At 39.8% G+C, this 27048-nt stretch overlaps 2 protein-coding genes across 4 annotated transcripts in view; both read left to right on the top strand.

Moving 5' to 3' along the window:
* CCDC57 (coiled-coil domain containing 57) overlaps positions 1–24191 on the top strand; it is a 51265-nt gene extending 27074 nt beyond the window's left edge. For all 3 annotated transcript variants that reach the window (XM_026071134.1, XM_026071143.1, XM_026071125.1), the window contains 6 exons: positions 1674–1902; positions 3995–4095; positions 7049–7277; positions 7981–8117; positions 13793–14015; positions 22370–24191. In XM_026071134.1, coding sequence (XP_025926919.1) covers positions 1674–1902; positions 3995–4095; positions 7049–7277; positions 7981–8117; positions 13793–14015; positions 22370–22596 — 1146 coding nt within the window. In that variant the 3' untranslated portion in view covers positions 22597–24191. The remainder of the gene's footprint in view (positions 1–1673; positions 1903–3994; positions 4096–7048; positions 7278–7980; positions 8118–13792; positions 14016–22369) is intronic.
* A 2038-nt stretch (positions 24192–26229) lies between these two features.
* Positions 26230–27048, top strand: part of FASN (fatty acid synthase) — a 49434-nt gene continuing 48615 nt past the window's right edge. The window contains exon 1 of the mRNA XM_026071115.1: positions 26230–26392. The gene's annotated coding sequence lies outside the window, so the exon portion shown is untranslated. The remainder of the gene's footprint in view (positions 26393–27048) is intronic.

Raw genomic sequence — 27048 nt, 5'->3', positions numbered from 1 at the left:
ACATTTGGAACTTTTGGACTCAGCAACATAAGCTAGCAGCATTCAGTACGAATATTCCAAACACATTAGACTGTTTTTCCTTTCTAAAAACATCTCATCTGGGCTGTCTGTAAATCAAGATTCATTTAATGACTGTATTAGTATATATTCCATAATTCCAGGAGTTTCTAATACTTTTGTTCCAAATGGTATCTATGTATCCTACAAGGCTGACAACAAGTGTTTCCAGCAGTTAGAGAGGATTTTATGGAATGGAACCTAAACTTTGCACTCTCTGTTTTGATGAAACCACCATTATAACACACAGTCACTGGTCTAATGCAACCTCTTTAAAAATGTTGAAGTCACTAATACTTTGAAAGAAGAAACAGCAGAAGTAATAATTAATGTCAGGACCCTATCATGTGTTTTTTCAATGATGCATGGATTCTACCAGGAAAAAATTCTGAAGATTGTATTGGAATTTCAAATGATCAGGAAATGTGTTTACCAATTCCTGGGTGTTGGTTGTTGGGTGGGGAGGGGGGTGTTGTCATGTGTTTGTGTGGGGGTTTTTTTTGTTTTCCCTCTCCACCAAAGTTGCAATTTTGAAAACTGAGAAAGACGTGAGAGGAAGCGATTCTATATTTGACCTTTTTATTATGTTTTCCTTAAACATATGTTGCCGACTACTGTCAGAAATTGGATGCTGGAGCGGGCAACCTTTGGTAAAACAATTATCAAAGTTTATGATCTAGAACATTTCACATTCTTGTTCTGATTAGAGCATCACCTTATTCACACACAACTTTCTTTCTTCAAGGCTGTTTGCAGCCTATGGAGAAAACATCAAGCAATTCCCCTTCAAAAATTGTTGGACAAGAACAATTCTGGAATGTATTACCCTATAAGCAAGCTACTCATACTTTACGAATATAGATTAGTCTTTCTACAGTAGTTAAAGCAGCTTTGGCAACCTGTTTTGGGCAGACTTTTCAATTTTGGAAGTCTGTAGGACTGACGGTCATCAATTCATACTTTCACCAAGTATAATTCCAGAAGTCAGGCTTCTAATACAGATGTTGTCTTTGTGAAGGCAGAGCTTCAATTGGTATCTGACAAAAGTTCTTTTTATTTTGTCCGCTGTTAGATTATCTTAAGTACTATACATAAGCAACTACTTTTTAAAGAAGGATGTTGCTACTTATTTTATATATGAATAAGTGCTTAGAGGTTTTCTAGATGTTGTCTAGATATATTCCATACCCCTCTTTCCTTTTTCGAGTGTAGCAATGGATGTCCAACCTCTTTATGGTCTCAAACAAATGTCTTCCAATGGTGCAAGAATTTGGCAGGTCAGAAAGGGGATTGCTGTTGAGCAAATGAGTTCTTTTAAGAGATGGGGTATGAGAGGGAGAGACAGAATACTTTAAAGAACAACAGAGATGAGATATAGCCCTCTGTGGCCCTCTTTCTCCCTTTCTGTGCCCTTCCCCGTCTCGGACTCTCAGCATACCACTTTTTTCTTAGGCAAATCCTCAGAATAAACATATTTTTCTTCACTTTCTGTGGTTCTTTTCCAACAATCTGTTTATGGATTGAAAATGTTAAGATCCTCATGTGCAGTGTTGTGGAGAGACTGTGTTGCTCATTAATAAAGGTTGTTATTATTGTGCTGTAATTTTATTTTATAGATATTTCTATATGATGATAAAAGTTCTCTTAACAAAGATTTTCCTCCCTTGGAAGTACAAAAACTTCAGAAGCAGAATGACGACCTTCGGGCTACTATTGCACAAATGAGGAAAGAAATGGAGAGCCTTGATGAGCAGATGCTGCCCTCTTGTCCTCTGACAGAAAACAGACAGCTTGCAGAGCAGACTAACACTGACATAACTACAGAAATCTCAGCACTCACACCTGGTAATGAGGTGGAATGGGATGAAGGTGGTGTTACATAAATGTTACGTGCACCTTTCATGCTCCCCCCCTTAGGGAACAACTCTGGACTTAGAAATCTAAATTCAGTTAAGAAAGCTGAAAATTAAAAACATCTCAATAAGAAATACTTCATAAGAAATGCTTTATAAGAAATAAATCTCAGTAAGTACTTCATAAGAAATACTATAAAAATTTATAAAACATGTATTTTTGAAAGTTTCATACTATATATAATTAAATTGTGTGAGAGTGTGTATATATATATTATATATATACACATAGATATATACACAAACTTTCAAATGCATCCCTTTACTAAATATTGCCATACATTAGTTGGGTGACTAATAGATTTTTAGTATCACTTAAACATTTCAGTATATCATGTCTTATACTTTTTTTTTTTTCTTTTTTGCATTATCCTTCATGGAAAATGCAAAGAATGTAGTTATATTAGAGCTGAAAGCTGATAACATTAAAGAAAGCTGGTAACATTAAAAAATGAACTACAGAATTTATGTCCGTTACATATGTTGTTATTTTGTAATAAGTTTTCAGAAGTTTGTAAAGTCTGTTTTTGATTGACACTTGTGCAGGCCTGTTTGGAAACAGAAATGGATTTTTTTTTTTTTTTTGGATAAACATTCTTGTGAATTTTGGAAGTCTGGAGAAAATGGAAAAGGAAACCAACTGTAACTTGGAATAGAATAACCAGCCCCAATCTGTTTTGGTGTAATAATAATAATAAATTAAGCAAGGTATAACTCTTTCAAAGACATCTTTCACCTTTGTAGAAAGGTAACCCTGTTTTTTAGCAGTTTTTACCAGTTATTTAAATTCAGATGGATAGCTGCATTATACATCTTTCTATGCCTCATTTATGTAAACTTTTAACTTCTGATTACCTTGAATTATTCCAGAGCCACCACGAATCATTTTTTATATTTCAGAAAACCAAGATGTATTTGGTGAAAGGTATTTTGTTGTACCAAGTGTTTTGCTGTCCATTAGGTTTCTCTGTTTAAATTTTGCAGCGAGACTAGATCTATGTCCTACCAGCTTGCAGAATTTATTTTAAACTGTCATTTATGCAGCAATGTGAAATCACTAGCTAATTAAGGCTGCAGATACCTTTTTAATAAATAAAAGCCTATTTTACTTTTTAGTTTTGCTAGTAACAAAACATTGATAACCAATTCAAGCAAAAACTCTGTTAAATAAAAAATCATTTAAAGAATGTTCTTTGTCACAGGCAACTAAAGGCCTCTGTTTTTGAAGATTCTATAGTTCAATATGTAAAAGACTTGGAGCTGTGAGAGCTTAGTATTCTCCAAGAAAACCAATGATCTTTGTCAGCTGATAAATATAACTTTTCTGAAATTGATTATGCGTTTTCACTAGGACTTAATTCTTTATTCAATTAAAATAGTCTTTCTGATATTCCTTTAAAAAATGTATGGAGATTATATTCAGTCACTAAAAGAGATGATAATATTAAATCCAAAATTTAAGATAATGGCAGAGTAACTTGGAAGCACACTTCTGATTTCCAGAAAGTCATTTGTTCTTTCCACTGACTTGCCCATGTACACCAAAATGTTCAGATTCAGACTTCCATTTTTACTGGATCTTAAAAATGTTTCAGAATTGACTTCAATTTATTGGTGTGTTTTGTTTTGTTTTGTTTTGTTTTCAACTGTGATTGAAAAGCTACTATATCTTAACTATTCTTGTTATACTGAGTATTGCCAGTTTCCTGAGAATGATTAAATAATGCAGCATTAGAAGAAGTAAAAACTTTTGTCTGTGTGYTCCCTACCCATAAGTTGAACTTTTCAACATGTCTTATGTAATCACTTCTGCATTTTGTAGCTGAATGATGTTTGCGTGTTGTGAGGTTGTAGTACCTTCTATATTTCTTCAGCTCTGTTTAAAGTATATCTACTGAAATGATATGCCTGTGTATTAATGAGACTAAGTTCTGATGCAGCTGTTGCTATGAAACGCTAGACTATATATATATATACACACACACACATATATACACTCATGTTATACTCCTCTTTTCTTTTAGGTTCATCATGTACAGACAAAGTTTCCACTAGAACTACTTTAAACAATATCAAAGTGAGCTCAACTAACTTGGATTTAATAGTAAAGCCACACAAAGAAAAGGTATGAAAGTGTTTAAACTACCTAAGATATGTGTGCGATTACATAAATATAATATTGCTTTTGTTTAAATATTAAAAATGTGGAGCCGTATACTCCTGTATGGTCAGTTAGTAATGAGTGCAAGTTAGATGAGAGCCAGCAGTGATTTTTCAGCCAAATTTATGCTCCTTCTGCCTAGGGAATAACACACATGCTTGCTCTCACTCTCTCTCTCTCTTATCCCCCCCCCCTTTTGGAAATATGTGAATTATTGTGTATCAACTCTTTGAGCTTTTCCTTGTAAATCCGTCTTTTAGGTGCGCATGTACTGAAAATCTTTCAGTATGCCTGTAATGAGGTGAGTACATATGATGATGTAGGTATTGTGTCACTATTGGACTGTGAGAGAAGTTACCAGGAAGCTTTAATTTGACATAGATATGCAATAGAAATACAAATCAAGGCATACATATGTCATAGATATGCAAATGAGGTTGTATTCCCTTTTTATTTTATGGAAATATGAATCTGAGTCACATCTGATGCTGCCTATTTTTTCTCTTTCCAAATTTCCTTTGCAGCCTCTTCYCTTTCTCCCCTTTATTTTTACCTCAGGTAAAGAACAGGGGAAGTTGTACATATTTAAATTAATGCTCCTTTAGGAAATTGACATAACATTTTCACCAAATAAGTGTAACAAAACTTAACTATCATATGTACACTGGATGGTACTTAATTTATGTTTTTTTCTGTAAAGAACCTCTGATTGCCTGGCTTGCTGAGCTCTGTTGTGCAGGGCCCTCTCTAGGGGCAGCATGGCTGCACCTGCGGGGGCAGCACAGCCCAGCAGCCACTGGAGCCCCACTCCTCTGTTCCCTGTCCCTCATCTGCGGGACAGGCGACCGTGAGTAACTCCGTTGTGTATGATTTGGAGAAATAACTGAATGCTAGCAGCTGTTTGGAGCTCTTACCACCCAAGAATTCAAAACTCATTAGCTCTAGGAGCATTTTTGTTCAGCTCTATGTTTACAGATGTAATTCCTATTGTGTTATTTTAAAGGTAGGAACAATATTGGCCATATATAGTGAGACAGTTGCATCTCATGGTAAAAATGCTAAAAAACGAATTGAAAGCTGAGACAAATGTCTAATACTATCTAAGGAATATGTTTCTATACGTTCTTCCTGTTCCAGAGAGTTCATGATGTAGTAAAAAGAGCCTAGAATAAAATAGGTTAAAATACAGTTGAAAAAATAAAATTTCTAACTTTAAAGTCATCCMTAAAATCTACTGTCTGTGTTATGTTTTAACTTTTCTAAGTGTTAAGACTTGCTGCTAATCTAAGTTCAAGAAAATGGAAATAGTAACTAAATAATAAAAAATGACAGATTACATTAAAAGGTAATAGCTTTAAGAACTGAAAAAATATCAATTTTTAAGTAAAACCTTGGAGCCCAGGGAAGCTTGTGTGAAAACATGCACAACCCACCCTAAACAGCTAACCTTTAATCTTAATTGTATCTTTTGTTGAATACATAAAGAGTTTTGTTTGTTCCTGCTGTGAAATTACATGTAGCAAATATGCCAGTATAGACCTACAAACCTGCAAGCTGTCACCTGAAACAAATTCCTCTGTAATTGCTTTTATGAAAAACTCAGTAGAAACACAAGTTTAAGGAAAAGGTATTTCTGCCCTTGCCCTGTGGTGTACTTCTGCCTTTTGGCACAAGGGGGATGGTACATAGCATGACAGCCAGTGGCACCATAATTGGACATGACCCTGACCTCTCCTTATGTTGAGCCTCAGTGCTTTAATTTCACCATCAGTATGATGAGGTTAGAATGTAATAATTTGCAGCTTCTTACGTTGATTGCTTTGATACAAATTGCTGTATGTACACCTAGGTGGTGATCTCTTTTTCTTTCACTGTGGTCCCTTCATATTTTTACATATTCTAGCCCTGCCCTTATTTCTCCACCCTCCTCCCCCATAATGTTTGTGGACCTGTGTGCTTTCTGTGTATGCTCTCAAGGTTCTCCCCTTTTGTAGTAGAACTATCCAAAAGGAATAAAAGAATGTTTGGGAGTCACATGATGCCATAAGGCTTCTTCCCTCCCTCCCCCTCGCCAATGACAGCTTAATCAATGTGTACTCCTTGAATCACAGCGTTCAGATGATTTAGTTGGAAGTTGATTGAGAGTGTACAATTACAATGTAGCAATAGTTTATATATAAAAGTGTAAATATAGAACTGTAAGACCTTTGCAAAACTATTTTAATGTGTGTGAATGTTTACATACTTGTGGTAATGTATAGCATTGAGAAAAAAAGTCTGTAGGGAGATATGTTCAGTGATTGATGAGTATTTAAATGACTGTTGAAAACCTCCCCCCCTGTAGTAAGGGGGCTGAAAGAGGCCAGCATGCAGCTCTTAAGAGTGTGATTATTTTGAGTAAATACTATATCCCAGTGCCTATGTGCAGGTGGGCTCAGTTAGGGTTGCAGAGACAAAACTAACTCTAGAATCTTTATTTTGCAGCCTTTTTTCTTTTAATGTTATTTTACGTCATACCTGTTCCACATGTGTATGCACACACACATTACACAAAGAAGAGTTTGTGGTAGCCTGCTATCTGCTATGAAGTCTCTTTTTTCATGTTTTATCTTAAAATTAACTGTTCTCTAATGAACAGTTGTACAGTTTTTATCTTACACGTATTATTTTACATTTACAGTTAACAAGATGGAGCATACTTGTGGGAACTTCCGAGGTTGTGATAGTGGTTTGGTCCATGGTTTAATTTGTTCTGTACTGCTAACAAACAAATTTAAAAATGGACCCTCAAAAAATGGGCTTCAGACTAACTTTACACTTTTTCTCAACTGACTTCTAATGCATGTTTGTACCAATCTCTAAAACCTCTATACCACGCTTTTAAAATATTCATTATACATGTTATGTTTTTTTTCAGGGGCCAAAAAACAAAGTTCTTCAAGAAAAGATGGTAGATCATGGACAACAGTTGTCTGATATAGGGCCCAGTGATGGTCTTCCATATGGCGTGGGTTGCAGTCTGCAAGGAATACAGAATAAACTGAAGGAAGCAGTGAGAAAAATCTTGATCTTGAGCCAAGAGAAGCAGCAGCTAATTGAAATGGGAAACAGGCTCAGAGCAGAACTTGGAATGGTATCAAAGGAAGGTAAACTTATTCTACAGAAGAATGCTAGCTCACATATTTAGAATAAAACTAAAACCTGGAAATCATTTCATCTTTTGAGCTGGCGAGAGCTAAGTTTTGATATGAAAACAAAACACTGGACCTGGCAGATCCTTGAGCTGGACAGTTTCTGTGAGACTGCAGTACTAATTGTTGCAAGTAAAATTATTCTTTGATAGGAGGTGCTAAAAGAGAACAAGGACAGTCTGTAGGCAGTAATTTTGGGAGGATGAACATTCTGAGGAAGGATTTCCTAGTGCTTAGATTCAGTGTGGGAACCAGAAGTTGAATTAAGACTTTTCTCTCTTAAGGGCAGAAAAGAAGCAGTTTATCTTTTGGAATAAAAAAATAATTCCTCATTAAAATGGGAAAGGAAGCCAAATAGGCTTATTATGGAGTAAGCTTGAATTGAGAGTAGATATAAGCAAACTTCACTGTAGACATGTAAATTCCATGTAACAATCACTCTGACAGTGAAGCAAAGTTTTGTTTAAAAAAAAAAAAAAAAAACTAGCAGGAAGAGGTGTTTCTAGGCCTGTTCTCACATAGTATTGAAATCATCTGCGATAAGCTGCTGTGTTCTGTGATTCATTTATACCTGCTATAAACACCTGCAGGAAATGCAATATTGATGATGGAATAACAACAGAGAATGCTTTCCTCAATATTTTCTCACCTTTTATAGGACTTCGGCATCCTGCTAGCTCTAAGTGCTGCATGGTTTGTGTTGCCTCTGGTAGTCTTTTTCCAAGAGAGCTTGTCAGAAGAGCGCAGTGTCAGCTTTCAGCTTTAGAGCATCTACAGTACAAGCTTGCAACACAGGTAATGACATGCTCTTCTGAAATTCACTGATAACGAGCTGTTAAGGCAATTCTATTTCCAAGTGTATAACTTTCCTTAAAACTCTTTGCATTTAGGCATTTTGAGCTGAACCCGGTAAAAGTCCTCCTTTGGTTCCTTGGAAGATTTATACTTAAGGGATTATACTTGGAACTTGACAACTAACTTTTTTAAACATGGTATTCATCCAAGAAACTTCAGAAACACTTGTGTTAATGCAGCAGAAATGCATTATTTATTCTGCAGAAATGCTGAATTACAAGTATAAGTTTCAAAAAGCTTAGTTTTAAATGAGTAGGATAAGACCATTTTAAGGTATTTGCAATGTGTTCTAAGATAAACTTGAAAATGATTAATCAGTGAGCATATTTCCAAATATTCACACTGGTGGGATTTTAAAGCACTCTTATCCAAATTATTGCAATAGCATGTTTACATATATGAAGAAAGAATGTGTAACTAACCTGTCTCTAATCTTTTATAATTAAAATACAATTTTTAATAGTTAAATTGCAGCTTTCATTAGAGAGACAAATGCATAAATCTTGACTCCCCCAAAAGTTAGTGGCAGACCTCCCAGTGACTTCAGTGGAGTCAGGATTTCACTATGTACTTTATTTAATTGATCAGCAGATTTGTTCCTGTGATGATTGAGTCAGAGCAGCTGATTGTCGTTTTAGTTTTGAGGGCAGTAAACAATGTTCTTTCAGAAAGGGTGAGGTTGTTGCTCTGAGGCATACAACTCCAGTAGAATTATTAACCAAGTTCAACTGGGGAAATACTTCCTCTGGGAACCTCTCTGGGTGACCTGTTCCAGTGTTTGATCACCTTCCCAGTAAAGAAGTGTTTTTTCTTACGTTTAAGTGGAATTTTCTGTATTTCGATTTCTGCCCGTTGCCTCTTGTTCTTCCATGGGATACAACCGAGAGGAGTCCGGCTCAGTCTTCTTTTACTATACCCCTACCCCTCCCCCCCAGTGCCTCCTGAGCTTCCTTTTCTTGAGGCTAAACGATTGTCCCTTCCTCAGCCTCCCCTCATATGTCAGATGCTCCAATCCCTTAATCATCTCTGTGGCCTTCTGCTGGACTCGTTCCAGTATGTCAATGTCTGTCTTGTACTGGGAAGCCTAGAATTGGACACAGTCTTCCAAATGTGGTCACACCAGTGCTGAGTAGAGGGGAATAATCACCTCCTTCAACCTGCTGCTGATGCTTCTCCTGATGCAGCCAAGGATGTCATTGGCCGCCTTTGCCACAAGGGCACATTGCTGGCTCATGTTCGACTTCGTGCCCCCATGACTCCCAGGTTCTTTTCTGATGAGCTTCTTTCCAGCCAGTCAGCCCCCAGCCTGTTAGATAGTAAATGCAACCTCTTTTTGCCCTTTTGTGGGAAAAAATCAGCTGAATTAAAACCAGCCTCCTCTCTCAGATCTTGCTTATTTTTCATTTCCTCTCTGTGAGGGGAATGCTTATTTGTCTTAACTGAAATCAGCAACAAGTTGAGATCCTTTTTGAGGATTATTAGAGTCGATCCAAGAATATGTAAGAGACTGAAGTTTAATGTTTTCCTTTTTACATACAAAGATCTCTGTCTATGGTAATATGAAACTACACAGGAGAAAACCCTATTGTGTTGCCAACTTACGCTAAGAAATCATGACTATCAGTCAGTTATTTGAAAATTTTACCTTCTTACTTCAGAATAGTGAAGGAAAAACATACTCGAAAAAAGATAAGATGGACTAGCCACATATGCATTCTAAGCATGCCACCCTGTATTATTTTGAGCCTGAACTTATCGTTAATTTCTTCATAAGTTACCTGGTTGGTCTAGGTCTGTAACAATGCCATATGAACCATCTGGCTAGCCAGTTTGAATGAAAAATGAATTTTCTAAAAGATCCAGTGGTAAATTCTAAGGAACTTTCAAATGTTCTTCTTTTCCTTCAGTTAAGAATGAGGTTAAAGAAAAAATATCCTATTAGTCTCTTCAGTTGCTTAAAATAAGTGCTACAAATTGGGGAGATGAAAAGTTATGTCACTCAGCAGGTACTAATTTAACCACTTACATATCTGGGGGTGACTCTTTCATTTTGCAATTAAGTTCTGCCCAAGATAGTTGTGGTTTTTTTTCTTTTCCTTGCTAAGCAAAGTAACACTGCAGGTTAGCCATGTAATTATAACCATGAAGGATGTTAGCTGCAGTAATTACAAAAACTTCTGGGTCAGTAGATTTAAGAGAATAGTGTAAAAAGTTGAAGTCCAAGGACTATCCAACAATTAAAGTTGAGAGCAAGTGTTGACAGGGTCAAGTTCAGTGTTCTGCTATCTGGCCTGTAGGCAAACAGTTACCCAGCTTTGCAGAGGATTGCTGTTCTCTTGGATAGTGAATAGCAATAAAAACAGGTCGTACTTGATCGGGGGGCCTAAATTTTTGAATATGAAAGGAAAGGGCTCTCCAAGCATCTGAATTATGCAGCTGTATTTCAGCCTGAGAAGATGCATGTTCAGGGAAGAAAATGGGTACGCGTGTTTCTTCACTAAGGTGAAGCTCATACGCAATCTATTGCAACTTCTTGCAGTATGTTCTAAGGAACATGGCAGGGAAGAACTCTGTGTCTGTAAGTCCTGTCACAAGGGCTTAAATTTCTCTTAGCTTCTTCCTAACAGATATTCAACAGGAGGTGCACTCCCATGGAAGGTTTAATAGAGAAACAAATTGCCTGAGTTGCAAAAGGCTATGACATTAAAGTCAATTAGAAATTAAAACAGGTTGCCCGAATGAAAATAAGGCCCGATCCTTCCTTACCCCCCACTAGTTAAAGAAAAAGTTTTAAAGGTTACAATGTGAACAGACACTGTAAACAATCCATCAGAGTGATAAACTGAGAAGGCTGTATGGTGTACCTCTGCAGAGCTAATGGAGACTTACTCTTTCTTAGGTATAGCAGATAGTTCTCAATTTCTGTTATCTTGGACTATAAGAAGTCAGTCAGGTAAGTGGAGCACCAGCTAGAGAATCTGGTCTATTTTGAAAAATTTATTGATTCAAGTTGCTTTGACATCAAAAATATTGGTGAGGGCATCAAAAATACTAGTTAAGACATAAAACAGTGAAAGCCATCTAGACTCTGAGACTGGGAAGGCTCAGATTATTTAGATTCTGTGAGAACAGGTCTGGGAACGTGGCATTGTTTTGAAACTCTTCATCGACAATCTGCTGTCCTGATCAAGAACTATCATAGCAACACTGTCACAAGAAGTATTAGCATCTTGTCTTAGTGTGAGGAAGGTCATCAGAGGAAAGAATCAGAGCGTGTTCAATAAATAGCCTCACCAGGATATCAGTGATGCATCTGGTATGGGCTACTCCTGGAGCAGGAGATCTTAAACCTCCTGTAAAACTCCAAAGTGAAAAGGTCAACTCCACTCCTAAGTGATAAACCCAAGCACATGACTCTGATGTCCTGCTTGTGGGGCTTCAGAAGGAAATGGCTGAGGCAGCCGTCTAAAGTGCTCAGGAAGCCTGAGCTGGTCTGCCAACATATGAAGTTACTGTGGAATGCTCCAGTATGCTCATGGACATCTTATTAACTTAAAGTCACAAGTTTGGCATGTTCCCCGTTTTATATTATCCTTTGTTCACTTGAAGTTTCAGTTCTTTAAAGAGCTGCTTATTAGCATCAGTTTTTAGTTCTAATACCAGAAATAATTTCTGTGAAGGATATTAGGGTCCAGCAAAACATTTGAGTGGATCTTTTGTGGCCTACTTGTTTCTTCTCTGCAATGCTTCAGTCAAGGTCTGAAGAGGATTAGCTAAGCGCTTATACTGTATGTATGTGAAAGTGTTTTTTCCAGATCTGGGCAAGTTGACAGAAGTCAAACACAGTTTTTTCCCCACTTTCTTTTTGTTCCCCATTCACCTCATCTCTTTAGTTTTCCTTTAAAAGCTTGTCTTAGAGCTTTGCTGACTGTTAAATTGATACCAATGACTAGTCTTTGCCCGTCCATCCCACCCTTCCCTTCTCTTATTTTGAATGAGCTAGGTACGGTGCTTGTTATTCTTCTGTCATCTGGTGTCTCTCCTGTTTTTAAAAACTCATTAAAGATCCTTCTTGCTTTTGTAGAAGTAAATAAATAAATTCCAGTGTGTCAGTGGCTCTTGCAGGGGTAGCGTTTGACTGTAAGTTTCCAGATGGCGTAGTAAATTATAAGAGAACTAGTCTTGCCTCTTCCATTCTAGGATTGCTTGGAGATTATGGTTGAAATGGCTATCACTGAGGATCCTTCTTCTTCTGGAATCTTTTGGGATAATCTCTCTTACTGCTGGAGTTTGTACAGACTAGAAGGAAGGATGTCCCTTCCTTCATCCCAGCTGTTCCTCCTCAGTGGTCTTTATACTGAACATACTTGCTGTGGCTTCAGCTCTTGCACTGATGCTGAGCTCCAGGAGGCTGAGCTTCCAAGCACTGCCATTCTCAAGTACTTGGGTTCTTCCTCCTAACCTCCCATGTAATCACTCTTATTAGTCATGCTATATAAGTTCCTGTGTTCATCACCATCATCATCCTTATTAAAAACTGTGAGAAATTTATTTCTATAGGCTAGAGGTCATACCTACAGGAATTTCAATCTCAATTACTTTGTGATGGGCTCATGTCTTGTTTCTTTAGTCTATGGCTAAAGACTTTTTTGATGTTTATTTTAATCTCCTTTGACAGGGCTGAAGCAGTTAACAGATCTCATTTTAATTGCTACACGTTGAAAGTTCATGAAACTTTGTGGGATGACCTGATTTTTTTTTTTTTTGATAAATGTCTTTTTTTTTTAAGTACTTCTCTGCAAGTTTTCTTCTGTAATTTGATCATGGGAAAAAATGAAAGGGAAGAACATCCCTGTGAATATAAACTTGAGTAATGAGCACAATGATAGTAACAGCAATAAGAAATGGAGATTGTGAACAGATTTAGTAAGAAATTATTAGGAGGGAAGATTGGGCCCTATTGATCCAAACAGACAATAATTTTATTTAATATTATTTATAATAGATTATTTTTAATCTAGTAGTGTAGCAGCACGCTGAGCTATAAATGTAGTATTTTTAGAGGCTGTGGGTTATTTGTGTTAATGTAACATTTCATATAAGGAGCAGCAGTATGCAAAGCAACAGCATCTCTCAAGGCTCTCTTCCCTAAATGCCTGCCCTAGCTTAAATGAAGAAGAAGCTCCAAGCAGCTGTAGAGAAGAAATAGAATTACCATCCACTGAGCTACAGTGCAGTTTTGTCATCAAACTTGCCCTCAGTTGGATGCTTCAGTTGTGGTTGCTTAAGTCATTTTCTGGAAGGTTTCAAAAAAGAATATATATATTTTTTTAAGTTCTTCATTGTTCATGTACAAATTATTATTTGTAATAGAGCTTTATGCTACTTAACACTTAAACTAGGGTATCTCAATCACTTTTACCATGTTACAATTCATCTTCTCTTACAACCTTTCAAAATTAAAAGTAACATTTTTCTGCTTCTGCTCATCTCTAAGGTGCTGAAACCTTCTATCTTTTTTAAGGCCAGGATCCCACTATTAGGTTTAACCAATTACCAGATGTCTTTGATATGAAGAGTATGTATCTTTGTAAGATCGTGTTTGAATTTCACAGGTTCAGCTAGATTCCTCTACTGAAAACTGTGGGGCAGCTCAACAAAAGGCATGTACATCCTCAGAGCTCGTTGACAGTCAGCCACTCAGGGAGAGTCCTAATCAAGCCCAGCAGGTCTGGCTTTCTTCATCTAGAACACATCGTTCCTGCCAAGATATTTGGCACGCTTTAGAAATGGGATCAAATCCTTCTATTCTCAGTCCTCAAAACAACGCTGGCCAAGGTAAGCATGCTTTGCAAAGTAATCATAGTATTTGGCTCTTCTAGAAGAATGCAAGTATAGTAGTGGGTTCTGCCGCCTTCCACTACTTTTTGATATGAGTGCTACTGGTATTATAGTCCTGCAATCACCATCTGAAGATCTAATGAGCTATTTAAGGTACTCTCGCTCTTGCCAGCAGAAATATCCAACAGTTAAGAGGAATGCCAACATAGCTCTCTGATGTTAATGCTATCGTTTTAAATACTTCCCCCTTTTATTAAAAAAAAATCTTGGAAAATGCAAATACCCTACTATCTGGATATAGCACAAACTTTATTTGGGAGAAGGTATCCGCGTGTCTCCCTGAGAATTGCATAGTTCATGCACTACCATGTGCCTGTTAGATCAAATCATAATTTGACAAATCTTTGCTTTTAATCATTAGTTTTGTGGCAGTTTTATAGCCACAATATTACTTAATGTACTAAGACCTAAAGGCCCAAAGTGAGATCATGGATATGGTGTGGTATATGTCATAGGCACACAGTGAGCTAGGGTTTGTTCTTTACTAATTTTCATAATCCAGCGCAACAAGTTGGGACGCTAAAAAACAAATCAAAACAAAAGAAGAAAAACAAGTTCTAATATGTGAGACAGAATCCCAACATTACATGCCAGATGGTAAGACGGTGTCAGGGTTGGGATGAGAGGAGAGCGTAAAACTAAGGTCACAGACCGAACATTAATCAGTGTTACACAGTTGCAGAAAAAAACACAAGTACTTGGAACTTTTAGGAGGAGTATCATTTATAAGACACGTGCATTAATCTTTCCACTCCTAGTTCTAGTGAGACATCTGCTGGAGGTCCCATTTTGGGGCACTGCAGTTGAACAGTGTGGGCCAACAGGAGAGAAACAAGAATGAGTAGAAGTCCAGAAATCATGATTTAAAAAATGATTGAAGAAATGATGATTACTTAGTCGGGGCACAGGGGGGCAAAACATGCTGCAAAGAGTAATGAAATACACTGGTAGTTCCAAAGTGTAGCTTCTTCACATGCAAACTGTAAATGAACTTTCTAATGGCAGCCATTATGTTGAGCACTGTATTGCAGATGAGTGTTAGGTGTTTCCCAAGCTGTTGCTCTGTTCATGAAGTAATCCTTCATTGGCAAAACCTTGGAAAACTGTTCTTACATCTGCTATTGATAGGACAAAAAGTAATGGCCTTAACTTGTAATAATGAAAAAACTGTAAGAATGGCTAATGCTGGACTATGTTACCCAGGAGGGTCATAGACTCTTCTATATTGAAGGTCTTTATAAATTCACAGACAAACATTTCTCCAGAATATTCCAAGTAAAGGTGGTTTGTTTGTTTGTTTTGGATTAGGAGGGGTAGATGTCAATAAATTATTTCTTAGAATGCTATGGGACTTGTGAGGGGCTGTTTGGGTTTTGGTTTTATTATTACCATTATTATTTCTGAGATCTGGTGATAGCTGTGGAGTAATATGGCAGCTATTCAGACTTTTAGAGTTAGATTTCTATTTGTAGTGGACTGTTACCATTACTATTACAGAGATACTCCTGTGCAGTGATAAAGGCTAACTGCCTACTGGCCTGCATGAGCAAGAATGTAGCCAGTTAATTAAGGGAAGTGATTTTTTCCCCTTATTTGGCACTTCTGAGGCCACATCTGGAGTACTGTGTCCAGTTTTGGACCCTCTGGTATGAGAGAGACACTGACAAACTGGAGTGAGTCCAGTGGAGAGTCACCAAGATGGCTAGGGGGCTGGAGCACATGATGTACAAGAAGGCGTTGAGAGGGCTGGGTTTTTCAGCATGGAGAAGAGAGGGTCAAGGGATCAGGTGATTGCTCTGACTAGAGAGGAATAAGCACTGTGACATTTTGCCCGGAGTGGCTGTGGAATCTTCATCCTTGGAGATACTCAGAACTCAACTGGGCAAAGACCTGGGCAATCTGACATAACTTTGAAGTTAGCTCTGCTCTGGGGAAGAGGTTGAACTACAGATCTCTAGAGGTCCCTTCCAATCTACATTACCCTGCTTCCATTTTTAAACCAGTGTATAGGTGCAATGAACCCTCCTCAGTGGCACACAAGAACAAAAATAATTAGTATCTAAATGGGCTTTCAAAATGAAAAATGGGTTATAAATGTAATTATTCACGGTGTCAGAGTATTGCAGGGACAAGCTAATATGCATTGACAGACTTGTAGGACTGGAATGGAAGTAGTGCTGATGGTCATGATTTATGTGCTTTTTTGTGAGGCTGGGACTGAAATAGGAAGAGTATTTCAGGTGAGGCCTATATTGACAGGATAAGCAAAAGGAAGTCTTTGAAACATTACTGATAATGCCATGCAGTTTCATGCTGCTGTATGTATGATGCAACACCACTGGCAGCCTTACAAGGACGTCAGTTTCTTAATGTCTAGAAATTTTCAGCCACAGTTGCAAAACTTACTGTGAGATTTTTGGGGGTCCAGAGAATAGCAAAAAAGAGGTTACTGATGACATAAAGCAAGTGAAACAACATTAAGGGATGGCATTTTCCTAAATACAGCCTTAATTTGTTCTGTGCATCCAGTTTCACCCTAAAAACACTTGAGAGGAGTTTCTTACTCATTACATGCAGGCCCTGAAATACTACATTGCAGGAATAGAACTTTTAAAAATTCTTTTATGTTGCTTAGCTCTCTCCTCCAGGAAACTGTCCAAATGGTATCCTTAATTCTGCTAGATTGTCAGTTAATTTTCTAAATTTCAGAAAGCAACATTATAAAATCAAAAACTTCCTTTTCTGCAAGTCTATGACCGTGTTTTCAGAGCAGAGTATATAAAATTTTCAAGGAGTTCTGCTTCTGATTTTAGCAGAGATCTGGATTTGTGTTTGTTTTTTTTTTTAATGCCTGAGCTATGGAAAATTAATTCAATCTTTCTTGTTTAAAGTCACTCATTTGAATTTAATATATTCATCAAACATAGGGTTATAGTGGAGAGAACTATCGTTAAGACTGTATGACTGGCTGCTGGGCTTTGAAACAGAAGTGGTGCGCACAGTTGAAAGCTCAGTAACAAACGATGATGTGGAACAACAGCAAGCAAGTTAGATTGCTTATTCAATCATTTATTTTATAAGTTCAACACTATACAAATCTTTCACACCAGTAACAATGTTTTATGGGCATTTCTGGTGAAACAAGATGTAGCATGAGAATTATTTTCTGAACCTGTTGAACAGCTTCATTCAGTCCCTTTTCATGGACAGTGCAGCCAGTTGGGATTTAAAATGGTTGGCACTTCAAATAAGCCCTACTACTTGCTGTATTTCCAGCATATGACATGATTCATTGTGACAGTGTGTTTGGGGGTGTTTTTTGACTTAGCAGTTAATACTGAATCACTGAAATGGACGGTTATATGCTTTGTTCATCTCACTATCAAATTCCAAACTTGTGGAAGCTTTCAATCAAGTCAGAAGACTAAGAAATATTCTAATCTTCTCTCTCCTTACTTTACCTACTGATATGGAGTTTGTACTGTAGGAATGAGATGGATTAAAATAAATTTTGTGTTAATTTTGCAGATAAGTAGAAATAAAGGGTTTAGAAAGAATACAGGTTACTTGTACAGCTGTTTTTCATGGTACTATATTATTGAAAGGAAAAGATCCTGCAACTGAGGGAGACAAGTGCAAGCCAGGCTGATACTAAAAACATCAGAGTTACATACAGAAACTGTACTAAATGATAATGAATACACTTCTGTATTTCTTTTCTTTGCCCTGTACTAGGGGTTGAGAGCAGGTGGGAGACTTTGGTTGGTGGTCCATGACACATGCATTTTGAATGCTGATGACAGGCAATCCTCGAAAGAAAGTTGCTTGTCAGGGGAGTTGTGTACTTTTCTCCAAAAATCATTGCAGTTATCCAACAGTGTGCTTAGCTTCTGTATAGGCTGCAAGGTTTCGCTATTCATTTGTGGTTTAGAGAGCTTTTCTTAGATTTTGGAATAAATGTTAGAGGAGAGGAGAGGAATTTTTGTTTGTTAGAACATTTAGAAAAATTGAATTTATTTTTCTTCAAGATTAGTTTAATAAAGTTTTTACTTGCTCTCATTTTTCTGCTTGCTCTTAATTTTTCTGAAGAAAAAAGACAAGAAAGCAAACATCACCTATTAAAATTTGGCTGTAAGATCACCTTTAGACTGAAGCCAATACTGTGATTGATGCATTGTGTTACCATGTGAAAAGCTCCTGATCAGCTGTCTCTCCTTGGGTCAACAGAGACTAGGGTCAGTGCAGAGGGAATAAGAGCATAAGACAAACTATATCTGCGCTAAGAATGTCCCAATTAGTCACTTGTTTTGAAGAAACTGAATACGCTTTTGAAGTAGATGAAACTTCCTATTTTCCATGCCAGAGTAGGGCTCCAATTGCGGTGGATAGKCCCAACGTAGGTTTTGAGAAACCCCACCCCCACAGCTATTCAGGACTGTGGTCCTTTGGGTATTAAAGTTAAGTTTATGTTGTAAGCTAAGGAAGAAAGAGACCGAGCTGCTTTGAAGCAAAGTAACTTTTCTGGTTTACTACTTGAACTTAGGTACAGGAGTTTTTTTTACTATAATTCTTATTGTTACTGTTACTTGCTAAGCCCTGTGGTCTGAAATTCTACACTTTACGGATCAAAAGTTATCTTAAATGTTTCCACACTAGACAGAATTTCAACAGCGTTGACATCACTGACAGTTCTAAGAGCAATCCATGTGGGTAAAAAGCTGGCCAGAGAAAGAATCTGGTAAAATATTAACAAACAGAAAGAGATCTGCTTCCTTCTGGCTCCAGTGAGAGAAGGACTGATGATTTCTCTTCCATGTTAAATAAAACTTTTCATCTTTGAAGTGTTTCACAAATATTAACTAATCTCCTAGTTACATAGTCTACACTTAAATGTTCTTCTCCTGAATAGGAACTGTTTGAGTTGGTGTTCCTTCAGAAGTGCTGTTAGCCCTAAGTAAATAGCTAGGGACCAGTTTTTGAAATGAAAGCTTCATTTCAGGGAAATTTCATTTTGCTCATACAACATGTCTACCACTATCTCTTTAGTTGCAGGGGGGAAGAAAAAAAAATCTGCATATGTTAATCTCTGTCTGACTGTGGTCAGCAGAGGTCAAATAGAAGATGAGTTAAGCATTTCAGTACTCTAAGATCTTAGGTGCGTTTTCAAAAGCAATTTAGGCTCTTAATTATGGTCTTATTAGTTCTTTCTTATTAGCAAAGTTGCTTTGAATGTAAGTTAATAAGCTTGTAAGTTAGGTGTGCTTTTTTTTTTTTTTTTTTTTTTTGAAGGTCCTTCATACAGGTGAACAGTTCCAAGCAGAAACAGTAACATATGAAGGTCCTTATTCAGTGTTCTCTTAGGGTATTTCAGTTTTAAATAGCATTTCTAATGTTGTGTGTTGATTCTTTTTCTGCAGCACAATATTATAGGACTAACCTTGCCTTTTTGCAGTTTCATTGTCTTAAATTTCTATATTAACACAGACAGTCCAAAGCTTTACATTATCCATAGAAAATGCTTGTATACTTGTGACGGTGTTCCCTATCACCTAACTAATTTATAGCCCTTTTTAGTTATAATTGCAGTCAAAAGCAACAAATATAACTATTTCAGAGGAAGAGTTGCAGGTGATGAGTGCCTGTTAGTGCTTGGTTATTTTGCCTTTGGACCTATAAGATTAGGACCTCCCACATTTTTTCTGAAAGTCATTCCTTTGGTCAAATTCAAAAGGCCCCTCAAAACTGAGAGAATCTTTCAAAACAGGCTGTCAGTAAGCACCACTGCCTGTGTGTTATTTATGGACCTGACCTCAGTGCTCTTAATTGGACCAAAAATGAGAGAGAGTCTGTTCTGCTGCAGTTCCTGTTCAAGCAAAATAATTTTTGAAGCTGTATCCATGTCATTTCAGACACAGTCTCCTGCACTTTTCTAAAATGCTGATGTTGTCATGAAATTCTACTTTATCATCTGACTGATGTGGCAGGGGTCTAGGTAATGCACTGTAATGATTGAAGTCCTTTTTCCTGGAAAGAAAAGACACACAAAGGTCTTCCATGGCCTCAAGCATTAATTTTCTTTCATATCTTCAACAGCCGTAGGTAACCACTAGGTGGCAAGCTGAACAACTTGATCTCATATCAATAGTATACAAGTGACACAAGGGTCCACTGAGCCTTCACCACCTGTAATAACAAATGCTATCAAGCTGACCCAGTGCAGAGATTTCACACTCGTGGGTGAACAACTGATTCAAACTAAGCCTGAACGTAAAAGTGATTTTGAAAAGTGTACAGTCACAGTGTACTGTTTCGGATAGAGCTATAAAGTCTCAATTTGATTAATTCGATCCATAATTCAAGAATGGTTTTGATTTCCTTTGTGAGTGATGCTAAGCTTCCACATAGAACTTTTTTCAGACTTTCTACCACGTTCTGTTGACTATGAGAATTTATCTTATCCTGCTAGTAACCTATCCTGACAATTCATGCAACTCTCTTGCTCCAAGATTGGATTGTACCTGGGACTGAAGCCTTTTGTGCTCAGAACATTCCAATTAGTATAGAATACTGTAGTGGATGTTTTCACAAATACATTAGGCCTACTTCTGCTGCCTGCTTTGGATTCCTGTAGAAAATCTGAGGTTAAAATACGAGTGCCTTGAAAAATAAGGATAAAGTGGCTGGAGCCAAGCACCTGTAAACATTACTTAAAGCTTACAATGAATACTGTGATTGACCAATTCCACTTATCTTACCTAATGAAACCTGTGATAAGACTAAAGTTCATTTAGCTGGAGAGAGTGTTTTCAGAGAATGATGTGAGACACTGCAGTGTGAACTCCTGTGAGTATTAAGACCAGTCTCCTTGATTCCCAGCCTTAGATGTTCCTTTTTCAGTTAGTCCTCCCTAGTACACACTAATATTTTAGATAAGTGTTCCACTGTATACATCTTCCTCTGTGAGAGAAGATTAAAAAAATGCACATAATAATGGTAGTAATGTAGCTTTAATATACAGTCAGAAGGAGTTTAGAGTGAACAGAAAGAAGAACCCAACAAGAGCAAAATAGGACATCCTAAGTTTCTTCCCTCTATACCTCATTCCCTTATTAAAACTGTGTTCTCCTGTACTCCATTGTCTCACATGAAAATTTTTTAGAATTATGAGATTGGGTCAGTTGCATCTGTTGGTTTGTTGGCTTTTACTTTGGGGGGGGGGGGAGGTAGAGAGAAGTGTGTCTCTTCCTCTTCCCCCCATGTTTTCCTGTCTTCTCAAGTCCAGATCTTTCATTACAGCAGATGGGTAGGGGTAAAGCTTCTGGACATTAATTTTTTTTCATGTAATAGCATAATTACAAAGTTTCTCTAGCAAGACATCCTTACATTTGTGTGATGAGAACATGGCATTCCTATTAAAAATCCTAGAAGACTTTCACTGGGTGTCAATGGGCTGCCATATAGAATATGTTCAAGGTAGAGGCCCTGAAGTGTTCCATGACAGGCACCTTAAGCTTTCTCATTGTTTTTCAGTTATTAAACCTGACAAATAAAAAGATTTCTTTAGAGTACCGTGCCCTGAAAAAGGAATTCTGATAATGAAGCAGCTTTGGAAGCTCACCACTGGTACCTTCTTGGGAGCAAGATGTTGTTTTGGCAGAGATTATCGGTTAAGCCCACAGAACTACCTTAGAGCCCTTTGGATCATGCTTCTCTTAAAACATTTTGCTGCAGCTCTCATGGCTGCTGGTGATTTTTTGAAACAGAAGATCTCACTGTTGCAGCCAACAAATGACTAATTTTTCACCATTTCACAATATGGGAATAAGTAGGTCTAACTATATCATGTTATTCAGTGATGGTATTGCTTTGATTGATACAGATGTTCTCTCAGAAGGCAGAGAGGAGTGAACTTGTAAAATGTGGTGTTAAAAACAGCTGAGCAGATAGTAGTGCTTGAACTGAACAGTCATACAGACCTTCCGGAACTTCCAGACCTTCCTTCCTGTCTTCCTTCCTCCTCTATTAAGCAGTCTGATGCTAACTGAGGATGAAGGGGTACAGGTGAAGCAAGGATGGAGCAGGAGATGCTGTTGTATTTTTACTAATCAGCCTGGCAGGCCTTCTATGCCCCTTGTGTAGAAGGGTTCAGTTGCCCAATATAAGACTTTGATAATATGGCACTATGAAGGCAGTATAGTTAGAGGACAAGAGTAAACCAATTTTCCTCAACTACCCAGTCTTATAATTAAATACAAGCATAACTACGAAGTAATTTTATTTCTTTTTTTGAGGAGTGGAATTTGAAGTTATACGTACAACTGAGATGCCTGAAGAATCTCAGCAAAATATCAAAGCCAAGGATAAAGCTGAAATGCCAGCTACACATTTGACAGTCACAGGAACCAAGTTGGAAGTTCAGCAGAAGTTAAAATCCAGGAATTTGTCTTGTGCTCATCCCATAAAGCCAAAAACCTCTTCCAACGTGGCAAAAATCCGTAACTACAACCTTAAAGACTGATTTCTTTGTTGGCAGCAAATTTCATGTCTGCACTTGCTATTTATTTATTTTTAAACCCATTAATCAGATTTAAATATTGACTTTGGTGTTCATTTTTATATGTAAAGTTGGGATGTTTGAGGCCAAAAGAGAGAACAAATACCCTGTTTCATGCTGCAAGCTAAAATAAAGGATTAATCTGCATACATGATAAGATCATCATGATCACTGTTAATACTGATTTATTTTAATTATATATGTTAAATATTGCTTGCATCATGGATTTAGAAATGCCCAGTTAATACATATGTAAATCCTTTTGCCTCTAGGCAAAGCTAGGAGGTCTTTAGCAAATATTTTGTTGAGAAACTGTAGATGTTTTAAGCTTAGAAGTGGGATGCCTCAACCTACTTGTTTTCTTATAATTAACAATGCAACCGTTAATCCTATGCAGCTATCTTTCCACTTGAAAGAAAGAGGGTTGAAAAGATTACACCTGAGTTTGTATTGTTTCTCATCTTCTATAGTTGTTTCCACCTGTTGAGAGAGCATGAAAGAGTATAAAATCAAAATTCTATCATCACACCAGTAATACTATTTTTCTTTAACAAGAGATTGTACAAAGTTTAAAGCAGTGAAGAACATGATCACTTAGAATCTTTCAGAAGTACTGTAAGAAGTAGGTCTTAAAACAGATGAAGCTAAAAGAAAATTTGAGTGAGTTGTGATGGAATGAGGGATACCTACGTAGTTATGAACCACACCAGGACATTTAAACAAGTGATCAGTGTATTTGTGTCACAGATTCCAGCAACAGTGAGCTGTCTTGAGATATTTTGGTATTGAACTTTATTACAAGTGGTATCACTGAAGTGAACTGTAGTTCTCTGTTACTGCTGAAAGCATATATAAAATCTAAACAGGATTAAGGAAGGAAGACAGCTACTCACCCACCAGCACTTTTTTTCTGCAGCACTTTTCTTTTTAGAATTCCTTCCCTGGTAGTATTTGCAAACAGCTGGTCCCTGTAGCATCTGATAATATGGTAGTAATCATTTTGAGAACAACTTGAAAAATTATTTTTCTACTTCCTGTTGAAAATGTTTTGCTTTATTATAAAGATGCTATGGTATTATAATCAGATGCTTAAATCTGCAATTAAATTTCATTGGGATGTTATCAAGCCAATATGAGGCCTGAGAGATCTTGTGGGCTTCTTTCTAAATCATTTTATTACTTGAAAGTCCCGTCATTGGATTCAACATTTGATATTGTTCATGAGCCAGAACAACATGATGCATTCCCTTGAACCAGGCCCTGAATGAGCTCTTTCTGCAGCTCAAAGCATAGTGGTTTCTAACAAGCACAGGAATTTTGGCTGAGATCACACCACAATTACAGCTCTCATTGGATATTTCTAGAGCACAATGTGTATATTCCAAAGTTGATATTAACTGCAGGTTATCTTGTAAAGTAACTTTTTTTATTTCTGATTCCATATTTTTTATTGAACTGTGGAGATGCTGAGTATTTCAGTGCAATGAGATTCTGTGCATTTACAGTTGTTGCATTAAAAGCAGTGTCGACTCATTAGAAAAGGAGCAGTTTGTTCCATAATCTTGGTAATACCGCATCTGAGCTTGAAAAATGCTACTCTGTATTTCTTATATCATGGATATAAACTCCTGGGCTGCAGCCTTCAGAAATGTCTTTGTGTTTGGTTTGGGGGGGGGTTGTTTTTTAGTGTTTCAGCTGGCGTGCCCAGTCATGCAGACCTCTTGCCAGGAAGGCAACTTTAATTTATTCAGTTTCCCTGAGAAACAGGTTTCCTTAAGGCAGCTGTAGGTAAAGGAAGAAGACAGCTGTTGATTGTTTCATTTTTTTTTCCTTGTGGTAGAAAAAAATAAGAGTTCAATCACTGTACATTTGTTTTACAGTAACTATAAGAACATAGCATAAGTATGCTGAAAGTTAACAAAACATGCATAATAATAAATTACATAAATGTATTGCTTGGATCCTGTATGGAAAGGTTATGCTAATTTTGTACTTACTAAATATAGGGAGAAAATTCACATATTTTATGAACAAAATACTCAACAAATTGGATGTTGATTCTTAAAAAAACAAGTGGGAAAGAAAACAGTGATGAGATGGTACTGTGAATGCTATTGAACTGTACAAAGAAAGGAGAGCCTATAAAAAAGAGAATTCCAGCTGTTCACAGATCACTCAAAAGCTAAAACAAAGATTAAAGGTGCACTGCTGGTTGTTGTTAGCAGAGGGTTAAAAAAAAAAAAAGTTGTATTGGGGATATATGGATAAAGGCAAAAGTTCTGCTCATAGAACGTCATAATCTGGCTGTATTTCGAACCAGTGGTGCTTTGGTGTATCTTTGGCAGTAGTGCCAAGCACTAATCTAGATGGGACCTCTGATCGAGATATGAATGCTCCCTGCAGCCTGGCATTGCGGCCTAAATTTGCCAACTGAAAGGCAGGAGCGACAACCACTCCATCACAAAAACAGTCCTTCAAACGAAGTTTCATATAAATTTCTTGTTTAGTATTTTGCTTTAATATAAGTAGTACAAGATACGGAGAAAGTGGATAAAAGATACCCTTCGCCGTATCTTATACTACTTTCACTTTTTCTGCTTTTAAAAGGTGAAAACGCCAGAGGTGGACCCCCGCGGCACGACAGGGAGCGGGGGTCGCCCAGCGGCGGCGGAAGCCCGGGCGGCCCGCCTCTGCCGCGGCCCACCTCCCCGCTTCAAGCCCGCTCCGCCAGTCTGCCGCTAGTCACGGCGGAGCGACGGGCCCGGGCACGGGGCAACGCATCCCCGGCCGGCGTGCCCGCCTGCCCTGTGGTAACCCCGGAGCCGCGCTCCGCCGGGGTGAACGACCGCCGGCGACGCGCGGGTACTGCTTCGCTCGCCGGCGGCCCCGCGGCCGCCCCTCAGCGGTCACCACATCGCCTTATCGCCTAGCAACACCCACACGGGCCTCGCGATTGGCCAGGCCGCGTCCCCGCTCACACGCCCCCGCCTCTGGATTGGGCGCCGGCCCGTGACTGAGCGTCCACAGGGAGCGCCCCCTTCTTTGTGCGCCGCGAGCCCGCGTGGACGCTGCGCAAGTCCGGCCTCTCGCGGCCCGGCGCCCTGCCGTCGGGCAGCCTCCACACGCCTCGCTGCGGCCACGGTGCCAGCGCTGGCGTACTAGTAGTCATACGGTGTGCACACCCGACGGGGGGCCGGCCAAAGGGGGGCCCGCGGCTGCAAGGGGCCGGCGCTGCCTTGCTCCTGGCCAGGCCGGCGGCCGCCGCGGCGGGCCCGGGCGAAGCTAGGTACCACCCGCTGGGCCCAGCCTCTCACAGCCTCTGGCTCGGGGGCGGGGCGCGGGAGCTTGGCGCGGTGCCGCGGGCACGGGAGCGCGCCTGGGTCCGCCCCGGCCCGGCCAGGGCCGAGGACCGGGTATGTGTCCCCTCCTCCCGTGGAGCGGCTCCGGCGGGCAGGGGGTTGGCATCACCCCAGGGCCGGCTCCGGGTGGCCCTGCCCCGTCTCTCATTGGACTGCGCCAAGGAGTAAACTGTCAGCCCATGTGGCGTGGCCGCCGGAGGTGGCGGCTGCTTAAATAGAGGTGGGAGCTAGAGGGAGACAGTGAGGAGAGCGCGGAGCAGCGGCTGGTGCGCAGCCTGTAGCCCGGCACCGGCCGTTGCAGCGCCCGAATCCGCACGGAGAGCCCACCCCGCAGTAGCCCGGTCCCGGCACTGAGCTGACGCCAGGGTCCTACCGGCACGAAGCCTTCCGCACCTGCACAGGTACCGCGGGGCAGCGGCTGCAGCTGTGGCCGCGGCGCGGGCGGAAGAGCGGCGCCCGCCGCCCCCGCCTCGGCGGGTGCCGCACCCCAGCACCCGCGCCGGGGAGGCTCCATCGTGCCGCCTCCGCCGCGGCGGGGCTCCGTGACGAGGCTGTGCGAGGATTTCGGCTGGCGGGGCGGGAGGGGGGGTCCGCGCGGCCCCGGCCCGCACAACGAGCAGGTTCTGCGCCCCGGCCTTGTGCTCGCCGCACCCCTGTTGCCAGGGGCTGCCCTTCCCCTTCCCGTGGCTGTGCTTCCGTGGCCCAGCGCAGCTGTGCCGAGGAGAGTCCCCACTGCCCGAGAGCCCCGAGGCGCGGTCACCGAGCCGGAGCCTCCGGTTTTCCCGGCCGGCGAGGTGGCGCGGCGGGGGGGGCCGAGCCGCTGTATTGTGGCGCCGGCGCTCGGCCATCTTGGCGGCGAGCAGGCGGGCGGGGGCCCCGCCGCCGCGACCCCCCGCCGCCGCGACCCCCCGCCGCCGCTGGTCGGCGCGGAGAGGCGCGCCGAGGGCAGCGCAGAGATGCTGCCCGGCGCAGCCTGGGGCGCCGCTGATGGCAGGCCTCACGTGGTGAGCGACACGGAGTCCTTCGACTTCTCCCAAGCCTCGGCACGCCGCCTTCC

Source organism: Apteryx rowi, unplaced genomic scaffold, assembly GCF_003343035.1.
Source record: "Apteryx rowi isolate R43461 unplaced genomic scaffold, aptRow1 scaffold_1073, whole genome shotgun sequence".
NCBI lineage: Eukaryota > Metazoa > Chordata > Aves > Apterygiformes > Apterygidae > Apteryx > Apteryx rowi.
Note: the sequence above shows the minus strand (reverse complement) of the source record. Positions and strands in the feature narration are given on the sequence as shown.